General features: G+C 45.2%; 1 protein-coding gene across 1 annotated transcript in view; it reads right to left on the bottom strand.

The window, feature by feature from the left end:
• The window catches only part of cacnb2a (calcium channel, voltage-dependent, beta 2a), a 54767-nt gene extending 39957 nt beyond the window's left edge, over positions 1 to 14810 (bottom strand). Inside the window, exons 1-2 of the mRNA XM_079754854.1 lie at positions 14673 to 14810; positions 13930 to 14022 (exon numbers count right to left, since the gene is read on the bottom strand). Of these exons, the coding sequence (XP_079610980.1) occupies positions 13930 to 14022; positions 14673 to 14756 (177 nt within the window). The 5' untranslated portion in view covers positions 14757 to 14810. The remainder of the gene's footprint in view (positions 1 to 13929; positions 14023 to 14672) is intronic.
• Between the last annotated feature and the right edge of the window lie 1593 nt (positions 14811 to 16403).

Here is a 16403-nt window from a genome sequence, read left to right as displayed (position 1 = left end):
TGTACTGTCAAACACCTTTCTGCTCCTTAATGACCTGTCTCTGTACTGTCTAACCCCTACCTGCTCCTTAATGACCTGTCTCTGTACTGTCAAACACCTTTCTGTTCCTTAATGACCTGTCTCTGTACTGTCAAACACCTTTCTGCTCCTTAATGACCTGTCTCTGTACTGTCTAACCCCTACCTGCTCCTTAATGACCTTTCTCTGTACTGTCTAACCCCTTCCGACTTCTTAATGACCTGTCTCTGTACTGTCAAACACCTTTCTGCTCCTTAATGACCAGTCTCTACTGTCTAACCCTGACCTGATCCTTAATGACCTGTTTCTGTACTGTCTATCCCCGACCTGCTCGACAATAAAGTATGATGTCTGATTCTAAACATGCGTCGCTCTGACGCAACGCCAGATAAATACCAGATGGGTCAACACTCTCAGTCTCCTCCAGCTTATACCAGAGCTCCGCTTCTCCTCGTTCTCCTAATTGGCCTACAGAACATCTGGTCCGGGTCTCTGGGAGGGGGTTGACGGTCTGGAGGCCCTGGGAGGCAGAGGTAAGGCTGCATAGGGGCCTGGGGCCAACCCAGGGCCCCCCAACCAGCTAACGATGCAAATGATGCTAACAATGCTAATAATGCTGATGCTGCTAACGATGTGTCTCTCCAATCCTTCTGCGGACCCTCCCCCACTCCCCATCTCCTTCTTCTAGTTCTTTATCCTATTTAATCTTGTACTCTCTCAGTCTCGTCATTCTCTATTTATCCCTTTTCAATTCCCTCTCTCTCCTCTACCATTATATCCCTATTTCCATCTCTGCCTCTTTCATTTCATCTCATTTAATTATCTCTCCCTCTCAGATTAAGGAAAAAGGAGACGGAGGAGATTATAAAGTGAAGGGAAGGCAGAGATGATTATAAATTTTGAGAGAAGGAAAGAAAGGGAGAGAGACACAGAGATAAAGAGGGAGAAAGACAGATAGACAGAAAGAGAGAGACAGAAAGAGAGGGACAGCGACAGAGAGTTTGAGAGAGAATGGAGAGACAGAGAGCTACAGAAACAGAGAGAGGCAGAAAAACAGAAAGAGATAGTGAGAATCAGACAGAGAGAGAGAAAGAGAGAATCTGGCATGGAATTACAATGAGCATGGTTTCTAATACCAATCAAGAGGTTTTACTACTGACCTATTTACTTCAGCCTGCAGGTTGTGACACACATGCTGTAGTGTTTTTATATACTCTTTGAAATACAAGTACAAAGCAGTGTCATCATTTTATGCTACTGGACAAGCAATTATCTTAAATACAGCACTGACAGGCGTAATGCGACTTAATTAGCACTGATCATTTAGGTTAGACTATGTTAAACTAGGTAACGTTGAGCTATGCTAAGCTATTATGACACGGTAAGGCTATGTTCCATTAGGCTAGGTAATGTTCAGCTAGGCTAGGCTATGCTACACTTAACCAAGGCCTCCACAGAGATCCATGCCCCTTTCAAGCCGCTGAGTGATATAACAGATTATATAAAAACTATAAAACCCCATCGAGAGCCGAGACATTCCTGGGGGCCTCCGCGGTTAATGAGCTGCTCTGTTTCCGGACTTTTCCGTCCTCCCTGGAAAAGGGAAGGAACGCAGAGTCCAACGCCAAGGAAACTCTGCTCCAGACGTGACGCTCCCGGAGCGGGCTTCGATCCCAGTGCCTGGAAAACTGGGAATTCTAGGTAGGTGAGAGGTTAGCTCACTGCTACTACACAATGAGCTCATCGGCTCTCAGGGAACTCAAACCTTATGGAGCACTCATGGATGCCCTTCACCTATTTCTTAAAATAACATTCTCCAAGCAATGGAGGGACTATCCAATTTACTTATCTTTGACAGTTGCTGCGGTAATGGCTGGTAGCTTCCCACATGATCGATGTCGTCGAGACTGGAAATATCTGCATAGCCATGTACAATCCTGAATGGTATTATAAATATTATGGCTCACGAACGATGATGTCAAACTGAAACCTCATAACAACTAAACATATCATAAAATGCAATGTTGTACACCAGCATAACCTCATGAAGCGAGTATTTATTAATCTCCATGCTCTGACCTCATACCAAAAATCATTGTTGCTCTGAATTGGCCAACTCATCTGAGTTAGCTAAAGGGCGGATTCTGGTAGCTAGCTGGTGGCTTCTGCTAGTTAGCTATCCACCTGCTGGTGGCAGGTGGATTCTGGTAGCTAACTGGTTTAGGGTGACCAGGTATCACTGTTTCCTCTGTGTCTGTTGGCCTTTCCCCAGCTGGAGCGGTCCCAATTTTTTTAAAATAGGGTTCTAATAATATAATAAGGGGTTAGTGAACCCAAAATAGTTTTATTTTGGTTTTAAACACGTTATGACTTATACAATCTTCAAAATAGTAATATATGCCCTTTTGTCAATGTTACTCAAATAAGGCTGTTATTCTACTGGAATCCTATGTTTTTTAACCTTCAACTCTGCTCTGAACCAAAGTTATTTTTGTGAGACACTTCGACATGGCACCAAGGGATACCGGCATCGAGGTTTGTGATTATGTGTTGAAATCGGTCTCGGCAGCGGTTGACATTGGTGGCTAAGTCCGAGAGAGGGTTAAGGTAAAAGCATAACTGTGAATTTTATGAACAACATGGCTCTTTATGACTCTCATACATAACACAACGGTCATAGCTTTAAAAATGATATCACATCACAATGATAACACATTCCCCCTCCTTCCTAGAACTCTCTTCCCAAAATGTATATTTTTAAGATTTCCTAGTGATCAATTTGAGCACAACAAAATTATTTTGATATCTTTATAATATCGTTATAATATTTGGACCAATCAACGCTCCAAATAAAGAAAAAAATTCAACCAATCAGATCTCTCAAAATACTATTTTTTTTACCAATCAGATCACTGGAAATAAATTTATTATTTTCGACCAATCAGATCGCTCGAAATTAATACATTTGACTGCAATCTGATTGGACTTTTTTCTGTATCTATCGGACCGAATTATATCTCATCAATCGCACCGGATTGTTAGAATATTGAATCGAATCGCATCAAATCGTTCCATATTAAAATGTATAATCCCTGAAACCAGGGCTCTCAAATTTTAAGCATTATTGGCCCTTAACACTAATATTCAGAAACAAACTGCCTCAAAAGGCTATTGGCTTAAGCAACACCAGTAGAGGCATATCCCCTGAACTTTTAAACGTTGCAAACGTGCAAAAACATAGTCATATATTTATGTGGCATTCAGTCCAATGCTTAAAATATATCTGTGGCATTCAGTAGGCCGATGCTGTGGTAAAGTGTGTAAAGTATGACCAAGTGTTTCTTTCTGTTTAATAGATAGAACTTTATCAATTCCCTGTAGGAGAAATGTGTTAATGTTTGTCCCTATAAAACAATAATGGTAAAAAAAATAAATACAAAACATGACGGTAACTAAGTAAGTCAAACCGTCCAATCTGAAGGCTCTACCTAACCACTCCCCCTACTCACTTCCACCAATGCAAAGCGAACAGAACTGAGTAGGGGAGGGCGTAGCCTAACTAGTTTGTGAACGACCCAGAGAAACGCAACGCAAATTCAATGTAAACATGTATGAGGCTTTAATAATATCCCGGACGATTTGGAAATTCCGCCACACATTTTTTGAAAGTGTCTCAAAAGGTGGTCATGTCTTGGCAAAAGAGGACGTCTGGTTACCCTACCTACGGGAAACCCATTTTGATTCCTACCTGTTCGACTGTTAAATAGCGGCCCAAATTGATGGGTGCTATCCTGGTAATTTCTCTGCGTGAGAAATACGAAGTGTGGCATGTGAGCGTGTGTGCGTGTAGATTTTGAAAAAGCTTTCGATCGGGTCTCGCACCAGTACCTATTTCAGGTACTGCCCAAAATGGGTTTTCCACAAAGGTATGTAGAGTGGGTGGGATTGCTGTATCGGGACATCACCAGCAAATTTCTTGTTAACGGGCAACTTACAAAAGCAGTAGACTTGCACTGCGGGGTCCGTCAGGGTTGTCCTTTATCTGCTCTCCTCTACGTGGCTTGCATAGAACCACTGGCACAGGTATTGAGAAGGGACAAATGGATTAAAGGGGTGGGCATACCGGGAAGTGGGGGACTTTTTAGCAAGTGTGTTTTATATATGGACGACGTCAACATTTTATGTACCGACATCTGTTCATTACAGAAGGCACTGGACTTGACAGACTCCTACGGACTGGCCTCTGGGTCCAAACTCAATAGAGAGAAGACCCAAGCCCTTTTTTATGGACCATGGACGGTGACCGAGACGACTGGACTTCCCCTGACCGTAAAACAGACCGACTTGAAAATACTCGGGGTCAAATTTGACAGGGAGGGGGAGGGTACCAAAAATTGGCCGGACATGGTAGGGAAAGTGAGGCGGAGACTGGGATACTGGGGACTTAGAGGACTTACAATGGAAGGAAAGGTTTTAATCATTAAGTCAGTGATTTTACCTTTGCTTTTATTGGTATGCTCTGTTTTTATTCCACCCCGCAGAGTTCTTTTAGATCTAGAACGTGCCATTTTTTACTTCCTGTGGGGGTCTAAGTGGGAGAGACTCAAGAGAAACGATATGAAGAAAACTAAAGAAAAAGGGGGAAAAGGAGTCCCAGACCTCAATTTATATTTAGGAAGCCGATATGCAGCTCTACACATAAAAAATGCAATGTCGTTATCAAGCCAAAAAAACAGCACAGCAATGACCCGGTTCTGGATGGGTTCCTATCTCAAAAAGTTCAATTTTTATGTATCTGACCATAGGACACCAGTATCTTTTAACCTGCCCCAGTCCTATGTTTTTATCAAGAAGTTTTTTAAAAAATATAACCTAGAAAACGAGGACTTAGAAGTCTTAGAAAGCCATCGTTTAATGATTGCGCTGGTGCAGGAGCGGGAACCAGTAAGTCCAGTGCGCGGGCTAGCACTCGGCGACCCCGCAACAGTTTGGCGAAATGTTAACCATCCTGTCCTCCCCAACAGACTCCGGGACCTGTCATGGATGGTAGCTCACGAGATCCTCCCAGTCAGAGCCGTCATGCACTCCCGGGGCATGGCCGCATCCGCAACATGCCCCCGACCAGGTTGTGGCGCGCCTGAGTCGGTGAGGCATCTGCTCTGGGAGTGCAGCGCTGCTGGAGACCAGTGGGCAACGGCCGGCTCCCTACTATTCCCATACTTGCCAGCAGGGGAGGTCCTGACAGCCCAACTGGTGCTGTATGGGGTGAGCCACAATACTGCAGTTAACTTCCCCAGGCAGTGGCTTACCCTAGCCGCCATAAAAGACGCCTTTTGGACCTCCAGAAACCTGCTGGTAAGCAAGCACAAGCTGATCCCCCCCTTGGCTGTGATCCGGATGGCCGCAGCAACGGTAAAAGTAGCCGTTGCTGCAGGCGGCAGGCCTAGGACACAGCCAAAATGAAGACATCGCCTCTGTGCCCATTCGGAGAAGGGAGCCGGAGCCACACACAAAAAGGTCGAGGCAGCGGCGGCCTGGCTCTCCGGGAGAGGCAGGTGGGAAGGAGCAGAGAGGGGAGGAGATCCTCTGAGCGACAGGTCCCGAGAGACCGACGCTGTTGGGAGGGCAGGACGGGGTACACTTTCTTTTAAATTTCTTTTAACTAAGTGTGTTCCCGCTCCTGCACAGCAGCATCTTTTAGTGTTGGTTTTAAGCAGCACAGTGTTTTTTACGAAACAACCAAGTCATGTATATTATTTTTTATATATATTTTTTAAAACATAGGTTTTTATTTCTTGGTTTTATGGATGGTTATATTTTTTCAATTCCTTGTTGTAAAAAAAAAGACACAAAACATTGTGTATGTTTTAAAAAAGATTGAACGAAACTGGATACATATGTGATGTGACAGATACCATATAGAAACGTGTGTCAATAAATTTTTCGAATGAAAAAAAATGTGAGCGTGTGTGCATGGGTCATGTGTGCGTGAGACACACGTAATTCGACCCATGCCTGAAACGTATTGTAGCGCATGTATCTAGATACGTATCGGATCGTCCTATAAAGGAGAGATGCACAACCCTAGTAATTAAGTACAAGGTCAGACAGGTTTTCGCCGGGCCAGCAGCCTGGTTACTCAAGACTGCACTGTGGCATTGTCTGCTTGGGGCATGGCCATGATGTCTGTAGTCACTGTTAACCCAGCAGATTTGGTTTGGTCTGGCAGCGTGGAGTCCCGGATATGTCCTTTTTTCATTTCAGAAATAATAATATTAATGGATTGCCAAACCTCAAAGGTCTCAGTTTTTCAATCTTCTCACATTGAAACTGGTAGCTTGCTTGTTGATTCTAGTAAATAACTTTTAGCTAATTGCTCGATAACCGGGGGATCCTGTTAGCTAACTCGCCGCTAGCTAGTGGGTTCTGTTTGTTAGCCCTCCTGGTTTCAATCATCCCAGTTAGGTGGTAAGGTGATGGGATAGGACAGTATCCCCGTGGCAGCAACTTCGAGCTGTGCTGCGCTGCAACCAATTTCAGATGCTAAACGGTTGTTGGCTAGTTCGTATATTAAAAACATATGGAGGCAGTGTTGAGGACAAGAGTGCTGCATTGTGGGTAATCTGCCTGGCAAAACCACTGATTGGATGGTTCAATGGCTAATCATTTTCGGCATCCCAAATATGAATGATGGTATTTGACACACTCATGTAGTAGTTCAGTTGTATGTATTGAATGATCGATTACTATTTATGTGATTTTAAAAGTTGTAAAAAAGAGGGCCCGCAGCTGGTATCTGATTGGTTGAGCCAGTTGTCATTAACATATATTCAAACTACTGTATTCTTTCATCCAGTGCAAGAGAACCAACCAGGAATTACAATCAATATTGAAGAAAACTATGAGTTCAGGGAATGTTCGAAGACAACCAAAGCCTCCTATATTATAAAATAAACCAGCCAATAGAACCACACTGTGTGTGTGTGTGTGTGAGTGTGTGTGTGTGTGTGTGTGTGTGTGTGTGTGTGAGAGAGTAGGTAAGTGCGCGTGTGCATGAGTCTGCGTGCATGTGCTCGGAGAACGTTCTGTTCCAAAAGTGCAGTTCTGTCTGGGTTCCGACCGATGACATCATCATCCAGACAGGAAATGACCCGTATAAAAACATCATCAGCGTTCAGCTTTTTAAAATGTCATCTCTCTTTCCACCCTGGCTATCAAACACAGAAACAGACACACACAAACACACACACACACACACATAGACACACAAACATACTAACACCCCCCCAGTGTTTTTAAATGGCTGTCCTCCATGGCCATCTTGTGGTGAAAACCTGCAGTACAGAATTAGACTTGAAGGGAGAACATGAATTACCATCACAAAGCCATCAGTCAGCCTGACATCTCTCTTAGTGCACATTGAGGAGCACACACACACACACAACCTCACATACACACACACACACACACATTTACAGACACACATTTATACACATTCACACGACACTTATAAACACACACACGTACACACACACACACATCGTGGCTTGATAGTTCATCAATCTTTCTGCCATCACAGGACAAGCAGAGAATAAAGTAATGATCAGACCTTCCTGGTTCACCATACCCAATCAAAACACGGCGAAGCAATCAAAAGAATATTATGGGATATCATGATGTGTCTATTAGACATGTGCAATGTGCCTCTCTCTCTTTCGCTCCCACTCTCTGGGGCGTGCGAACTGTGGTCCGACTTACGTTTGGAAGCTGAGCACTCCGACGATGGCCGAGTCCACAGCAAGGCATGAAGAGGAGCGGGGCGGTCGAGGAACGAGCTGCCACCGCCCACGCTCAGCCTCCCCTCTGATTGGCTGGCTGAGCACGCCGGCGAACCAAGAAGTCCAAACGCAACCACGAAGTCCAAACCCAACCAGGATGTTCAAACCCAAAGAAAGTCCCCCTACCCTCCAACCCCTCCCACGAGTCCAGCCACACCCCCAACCGGAACACCTTCAGGATCCTCAAGGCTCCGCAGGTCAGGTCCGGTCCAGCTCCATGACCAAGGGAACGGAGGCGGTGGATAACTTGCTGTCGTTTCCCTCTTTTCCTTCTGCTGCACTATGCTAGCTGGGCTACCCGGGTGGGCTATGCTAGTTTTTACTATGCTAGCTTGGCTATACCAGTAGCGCTACATTAGCTGGACTAAACTAGGTGGGCTACGCTAGTTGTACTGTGGTAGCTTGGCTACGTCTGCAGTGCTATATTAGCTGGGCCAAACTAGGTGGGCATAGGTGGGCACATACATTCAAGTATAGTTGCACTATACTAGTTGGGCTATGCTAGCAATGCTATGTGAGGTGGGTTACACTATTCGGGCTAACCTAGGTGGTCTACATTAGTTGCACTACGCTCGCTTGGCTCTGCTGGCAGTGCGACGCTCGCTGGGCTACACTGGGAGAGCGATGGCAGTGCTTCGCTAGCTGGGCTACACAAGTTAGGCTACACTGGTGGGGCTAAACTAGATGGGCTATGCTAGCTGGGCTATGCTAATAGGGTTACGCTAATAGGGCTTTGCTGGCAGTGCTATCTGCCTAGCTTGGCAACACTAGGTGAATCCCAGTAGTAAAACATATATCCTGAGGTTCCCTCAAAGGATTAATAAAGACTTATCGTCTTGGATCCCAGCTAGACTAGACTCGGGTCAGAGTAAGTTCATCGCCTGGTCCCATGAGGAGCAGACAGAGGGGTACAGGAGGAGGGGTTAGAATGCCCTCGGGTGACTGCTGCTAAACCAGCCAACTCCTCCGATCTCTGGTCTCGGACCTCCAGAATCTCCTCGTCCCTACCTCTCTCTCTACATCCCTCCCTCTCTTTACAGCCCTCCATCCCCTACCTGCTCCTTTTTATCCATTGTCCCTCCGTTGTCTCTGCCCCCGTCCGTCCTTCATCTCCTTCGTGTTCTTCCTGAGGTTACCTCCCGTCTGGACGGTTCCTTCACTTGCTGCTGTCTCACTCGCCCCCTCGGCGGCCAGGGGAGAGAGACTCGCAATGAGGTGGTCTGTCGTGGGGAAATGTGTGAGTGTGTGTGTGTGTGTGAGAGAGCGAGAGAGGGAGAGTGAATCTGGTGGTGCAGTGTCTATCTCTCTGCTGCAGAGGCTTTAACCAAACATCATAAAGGCGAACTGGACAAGTGTCAGGCGCACACACACACACCAGCCTAAGATGCGCATGCACACACACACACAAACCAGAATACATGGTAACACACACACACACACACACACACACACACACATCCCTCTCTCTCTCGCTACAGACAATAAACAGATGTAGAGCTGTCCTACACCCTGGCCTTTCCATACCAACCAGACCTACCTAGCAACCGAACCTGTAGTCCCTAGCAACCAGACCTCCCTAGCAACAAAACATGTAGTTCATAGCAACAAGACCTCCCTAGCAACCACAACAGTAGAGCTTAGCAAGCAGACCTCCCTAGCAACCACATTCATAGTCCATATCAACCAGACCTCCCCAGCAACCAAACCTGTAGTCCATAGAAACCAGTCATCCCTAGCAACCAAACCTGTAGTCCCTAGCAACAAGAGCTTCCTTAGTGGAACTAAGTCCATTTAAACAGCTGCCACCTACATATTGTGACCATAATTAATAACAATATTAACAAATATTGACACTAAGATCACAACAAATACCAGAGTTCCAGTTTGGGATCCATTCAAGTGTACCAACAAGATATTAGCAGCATGAAGGCTTTTCTCAGAAGCCTTCCTTTTTGCTCTCTGATACCAGAGAGGTATTGGTTACGTGTTTCCTCTCACAGCATAAATCTGCCACTGTGGATGCAAAGCTGGAAGGAAAGTGCACAGCCATCATTTGGAGGAGGAGAATAGGTGTCAGCCTAATGTCACTGCTATGTTGCTGTGATGATTTAAGAGTTCTGGCGGGAGACGGTTACCTGTGCTGCCTGACATCCATCACCTGTTGGCCCTCCACACGGCTTCCTGGAAGAGGAACCAATCATCTGTCAGCTGCACCCTGGCCACGCCCCCTTACTAACCAATTGACCAAACCCCCAGTCTCTGATTTTACGGTGGACCAGACTATGGTGGCGCTGTGGAGTCCGAGGTGTAAATTTGAAGTTCAGAGCAGAGCAGGTTTATAATTCAGTGGATGACATAGGCAATCACTTTAGCACCTCATACTGCCATCTAGTGTACCAGGGGTGAGGTGCACATGGATTACTTAATTTAGTGTAAATCACATAAAGCCTGGATTCATATTCACAAAGAGTTAGGAAAGGTCAACGTGGTTAATGGTTGCGTCGGTTACATTAAAAGAGTTTTGGTTGCCGGATAAGATAATCAGTTACATTAAAAGGGTTTGGGTTGCCAGATCAGATTATCAGTTACAGTATACGGTTGGGTTGCCAGATCAGATAATAATCAAGGAAATGAGTCTTGTACGTCACTGCTTCCTCCATCAAACAGAGGACTGCAAATCTGTAGAATCAGGAAAAGTCAAAAGTCTGTAATAAGGGAGTGCCAGGAAAAGAGGGAGAGAGTGACCCCCCCCCCCACACACACACACACACACACACACACACACACACACAGACAGAGATGAAGAGAAAATTGTTGCAGTTCTACAGTTTACACTTTTTGTATTTATATTGTTTCAAATGCAATGTCATCTTTACATTAATCTTTACTTTAAGTTATCTTGACGTAACTATATATATATTTATGTATACATATAATATAAATTAATTTGACATAATCTTATTTATATAGGTTTTTGAAATTATTGCAATGTTACACAGCTCTGTTTACACATTTCTTTATTCTATAATATCTTTAATTCTATGGTTTCTCTCTCCATCTCTAGAGATGGAGAGAGAAACCGAGAGAGATGTGACTGTGCTGTGAAAGAGAGAGAGAGAGAGAGAGAGGTGTGGGTGTGATAGAGAAAGAACGAGAGAGAGATGGAGAGAGAGCGAGAGAGAGAGAGAGAGAGATGGAGAGAGGAAGACAGAGAAGGATGTGGGTGTTATGAGAGAGCAGTCGAGAGAGCGGGATGAAAGCTGACCTTTGACCAGGAGGTAAAGCATGACATCATCATGTTGAGAGAGTTATGTAAATGATAGCTGAGTTCCTTCACATCAGACATACCAGACTATTTGTAAAACATGTTTAATGTTATCATCCATGTCCATATTATTGATGACCACTCATATTTATTATATAAAGCATAACAGGAATGACAAGAATAATATATGCAAATATATATCTAGTTATAGTTATATGTTGATTTAATATTGTGGACTTGCAGTAAATTCAGATGTCATTACGGATTAGGGATAGTGTACCAAGCACCTTCCTACTAGGAGTCCAACAGCCTTATCACTATACTACTAGTGTCATATAGCTATCTGCCATAGCGGCCCGCAAAAAAAACGATATGGTGTCATAATTAACCCTTTGTTTTCCAAGTAGGGTGTTTGTTTGAAGCCAGTTCTTCAGTGAGACATCAAAATAATCACTAGAGGACAAGTTTGTCTAAAGCATGCGCTAACGTAGTACAATAATAGCCTATTTACATTATGACCCAAACAGGGAGGTTACTGGAAGCGCTGCTATTTCTGGCTCCTCGGGTGGCAAACATCTTGGATTGTTCTGGTCTGCTTTCTGCAGTCGGAATGAATGTTTGATTACACAAACACACAGTCTGCTCTTCTTTCGTTAGTATTACTTCTGCTAACTGGCATTACTAGCCATGCTTGGTACATCAAATTAGTACCAAGCTTCTAAGTAGCCTAAATAGCACCAAGCGGGAAACTGCTAATTGGCAACAAGCTAGGTCTCGCTAGTCTCCACCAAGCTAGGAACCGCTGAGTGAAATCGGTTGTAGCAAAAACATTCCTGGACTTTAACCCCTAGGCAGCTTTCTTATAAATGACTTAATATTAAAATAGTCCCAGCAGTAATCTCTCCGCTGGGAGTTCAACTGTGACTCGGCAGACAGGAAGTGATGAGGCTGTGTGAGAGAAAGTGATGCACGAGTCTAGAGTTTATTACGTTGGTGTGATATTGTGATTTTCTCTGGGATTGCCGTGGGGACGCAGTTTCGCGTACTCCCGGTACTACTGGGACCACTGGACTGTGGGAAGGGGAGCCGGGGCCCCCAGGGGGAAGCTGGGCTTAACAACACAGCGCCTGAACAACCTTCACTACACAAATCTGACGATGATGACGATATGGTACCATTGGAAACTTGACGCAAGACTGTACGTTATTTTCATACCAATGTCTTTAAATATTTCAGATGCATTCGGACTAGCTAAGTCATCAATTATAGCGAATGCATTATCCAAAGTGAATTAGGTTAAAACATACAGAGACAGGTCATTAACGTGTGGTAATTATGGTAATAAAGGCACAGAAAGGGGTTAGACAGTTTAGATAGATTTCATTAAGGAGCAGGTAGGGGTAAGGGGTCTTCCTGCTCTAGGATGCCTAAAGGTTAGTCTGTGGATATTGGGGCTAAAAGACCCTGGCCACTAAACTCTGCTCTCCCTAATTTGTAATTTTGGACAACATTTTGAGATGTAAAATGGTGTCCAACAAATCCTTTTATAGTAGCAGGGGTTAACCATAAAACAACATCCTCCTGCTCAATAATGATAACATATCCTAACTATGCCCCCTCTCTCTCACTTTTCAAACTCTCTCACTATGCCAACTCCCTCAACCCATGCGCTCTCTCTCTCTCTCTCTCTCTCTCTCTCTCTCTCTCTCTCTCTCTCTCTCTCTCTCTCTCTCTCTCTCTCTCTCTCTCTCTCTCTCTCTCTCTCTCTCTCTCTCTCTCTCTCTCTCTCTCTCTCTCTCTCGGCAGAGAGAGAGTTCAAAACCCAAACCGTTCCGATCCTCTCCCATCCCCACCCTTGTCTCGCAGACCAAGCGCCCCCCTCCTAAAAAGGCAGAAACATTCAGGCCGTGCGTCGCGTTAACCCCTCACGGTAAGCGTGCTGTCCGGTACGCATTGCACTTAGGCTGCAGGATAGGTGCCTGCATACCGCCAATACAGCTCTCTCTTCAGCACAGGGAACACTCAGCTCTGACCCTGAATCACCAACACACTGCACCAACCCAGTGTTTACACACTAACGCTTTTACTGCAGCGGAGTGGTCCTACCTACTGATGGATGACCAACATCCCCCCCCCCCCAGGAACCTGTCCAGAAGAAGTCTTTACATTTTGCACTGGGAATGTTAAGGCGTATGTCATGTGTTTACAGCCTCAGTCTCACCATATGCACGTAATGCGATGGTTCCATGTCGAGTCAACTTTATTAGTCTAAAAGGGCTTCACAGAGGTCTTTGAGCCCTCCAGAGGACTTAAAAGAGAAACTCCTCAAATAGGGGAGAAACTTTGAGAAGGAACACAGAAGAAGGATCCCTCCTGGGATGTGAGGAGGGGGATGGGTGGTCCATAGACAGCTAATATACTATAGGTACTCACCAATTCATATTTCAACTGAGGATGCATATTTATGAACTGTATTGATATTAATATAGATTGCCTGACCACACATTTCAGAGGACAGTAGCAGAATAAACAAGAGTGGGTGCCAGCCAACCAAACCAGGCCAGGTGGGTACCGTCAAACTTTGACTGATTTAAACCCCCTGTATGGTCCAGTGGGGGCATCTCAGACAAGGAGGTTGTGTGTGTGTGTGTGTCTGTGTGTGTGTGTGTGTGTGTGTGTGTGTGTGTGTGTGTGTGTGTGTGTGTGTGTGTGTGTGTGTGTGTGTGTGTGTGTGTATGTGTGTGTGTGTGTGTGTGTGTGTGTGACCCCCTCTCACTGTGTTTATCCATAGAGTTTCGTCCCACCTACCTGTCTGACGAAGCTGGTGGTGGTGGTGTCAGAGGAGCTGCTCCCGTCCGAACCCTTACACCTCCCTCTCCTGTGACCCCCGCGAACCTGCGGCTTCACAGAAAGAAGAAGAACACCGTTGGGTACTTGGTTGGTGAGTAAGTGTCAGCTAAATATGCAACACAGCTCTGAAATGATGCATCACATTGATCGATCACACACACAGCCAGCCACCAGGCTAACGAGGTGCTGAGCGGAGGAGTGTTATGTGCTGCTGCTGGCCACTACGAGACAATATACTGTAAATAAAATTCCTTGATTCCATCAGCTCCTCCCGGACATTTGAATTAAGTAAGTAAATTAAATTGGGTAAATAAAAAACAAGCTGTTCCGTTCTTCTAGCAGTTCTTCTAGAGTTTAGATTTGAGTTTACAATAACACAATTATATACAGTATCTATTATTCAGTCTCTGTTTTACCGTTGGACCCACATTTGTTAGAATACAGACTACTTTATAGCGAGTTTCAGTTTTAAAACACAACCTTTGAATTGTCTGAACGTGTTCCAAGTCTACATTCCTGGGGAGGATGCTGGTCAGGGTTCAGGGTCACGGAGCTCCGGACGTCAAACCATAAATAGGCAAAACAACTTGTAGGCAAACACAGCATAACAAGTACACGCGTTTAAAATAGACTAAGCTAGTCTGTTGGTTCTATAATAATTTAAATAGGATTCAGACTGGTAGATGAGTGAAAAGAGAGACCTGTAGTGCAGAAGGGTGTTCACAGGGGTCCAGGCGTCTGTCCAGCATCTGTCCTCGCGTCTTGGGAGGATTATGAACGACCATCGCCCCGTCTCAGCCGGTCCCCCGAAACGTCCACAACTCGGTTTGTAACACACACCGGATACCGACCAGTTTAAAAGTTATGAAAAACACATTATAGTAACCCGATCTACCGCGTCGGCGGGCCTAGATCGACATGTCCTGTATAAAGACCGGTACGCTGTACAAAACGAGATGAGCTTCAGTCGCACAGACCTGGCGCGCAATCTCCCAGTTTGGATCAGTAGACGATGAGTCCATTCGGGGAGGAGGGGCGACACATGAGAAAGTGATTTTCCTGTCCCGTTCTGCTCCTGGTGATATGAAGCCGGTGATGTCCTAGCCTGAGTGTGCAGCCAGCCGGTACCGTGTAGGAGGCGCACTGAACCACCTGAGAATGGGTCAACACCTCCACCATCTCCATCCATACCCACCTCCGCAGTCTTCAGACTACTCCAACCGCTCTGTCAGGGAAACGTCGAACCGCTTTAAAGTCGAATGTATTATAGACCAGAGCGATGAGAGTCTATGCTTTAGGTTGTGTGATATAACGTTAGCCCCACTTGTTGTGCCCATACTAAAATAAGTGGTCAGAGATCGTTACGATTTTCTTTCAAACATAATAATATGAGATCAACAACGTCTGGGTTCAAACTTCTTTAACTGATAGTCTATTACTGCCCTCTAGTGTAAATACCTTTAGACAGTTTTGTCTCTGTACAGTTTGTACAGAGACAGGTGATCTAGTCTGTGGTTGGATAGCCACCAGACTATCAACTATCCAATCAGGCTTCCTATACTTACCCTGGTGCCCCCTGGACCTCCAAGAGGTTGGTGCGTGACCGATTGAAACAGGTGTTGATTTTGGTGTTTTAATATATTGATCATTAGACAGACAATAAACGATTAATTTGAGAGGAATGTTTCAGCATATCATTTTAGTTCATTCTCTGCCTCGCCCCTTCCATCTCTCTCCACACACCTACTCTCTCTACCTCGCGGCCCGACTCTGCCTCCTCTGCCCTGTGAAGAGTAAAGCAAGGGAGACTGAAACAGGAATAAAGAGAGAGGACTTGGGTGAGAGAGAAACAGTGATAGAAACAGAGAAAAATAGTGAGCAGCAGACAGAAAACAGAGAAGAGAGGTGTGTGGGCAGCTTGGTTCTGTTTGGTTCAGATTAGTCATCTGTGAGAGGGATAGGAGGAGGAGTGGGTGGGGAGGAGGCGAAGAAGAAGGAGGTGGAGAGAAGGAGGTGAAGACGGAAGAGGAGGAGGGGAGGAGGTGAAGAGGGAAGAGGAGTAGAGGAGGAGGGGAGGAGGTGAAGGTACCTGACCTGGGGTCGGAGGACTGGAGGGAACTGAGTGGTACTTCAACACCAATTGCTTCTGCAGGGCTGCTGTGTGGATAACTGAGTCCATCGTTGGGGTTCCTTCATGTCTGACCTCTCCTGTTTTATTGGCAATGCCTCACGTTTCATATCAGAGAATAACAGTACCTCTATAATACTTAGCAAAGTACCTGTTCCCTCCAGAATCTACTTTTCACAACAAAGGCAGGTCAAACAGTTGAAAATACACATTTAATTGATTCTCAGAACAAACTGGCAAACATATGGATCCAATATACTTCATGTATCTTATGCACTTTATAAGACTGCAACCCAACATATAA

The sequence above is a fragment of the Pollachius pollachius genome (assembly GCF_949987615.1).
Source record: "Pollachius pollachius genome assembly, chromosome: 17".
NCBI classification, from domain to species: domain Eukaryota; kingdom Metazoa; phylum Chordata; class Actinopteri; order Gadiformes; family Gadidae; genus Pollachius; species Pollachius pollachius.
Note: the sequence above shows the minus strand (reverse complement) of the source record. Positions and strands in the feature narration are given on the sequence as shown.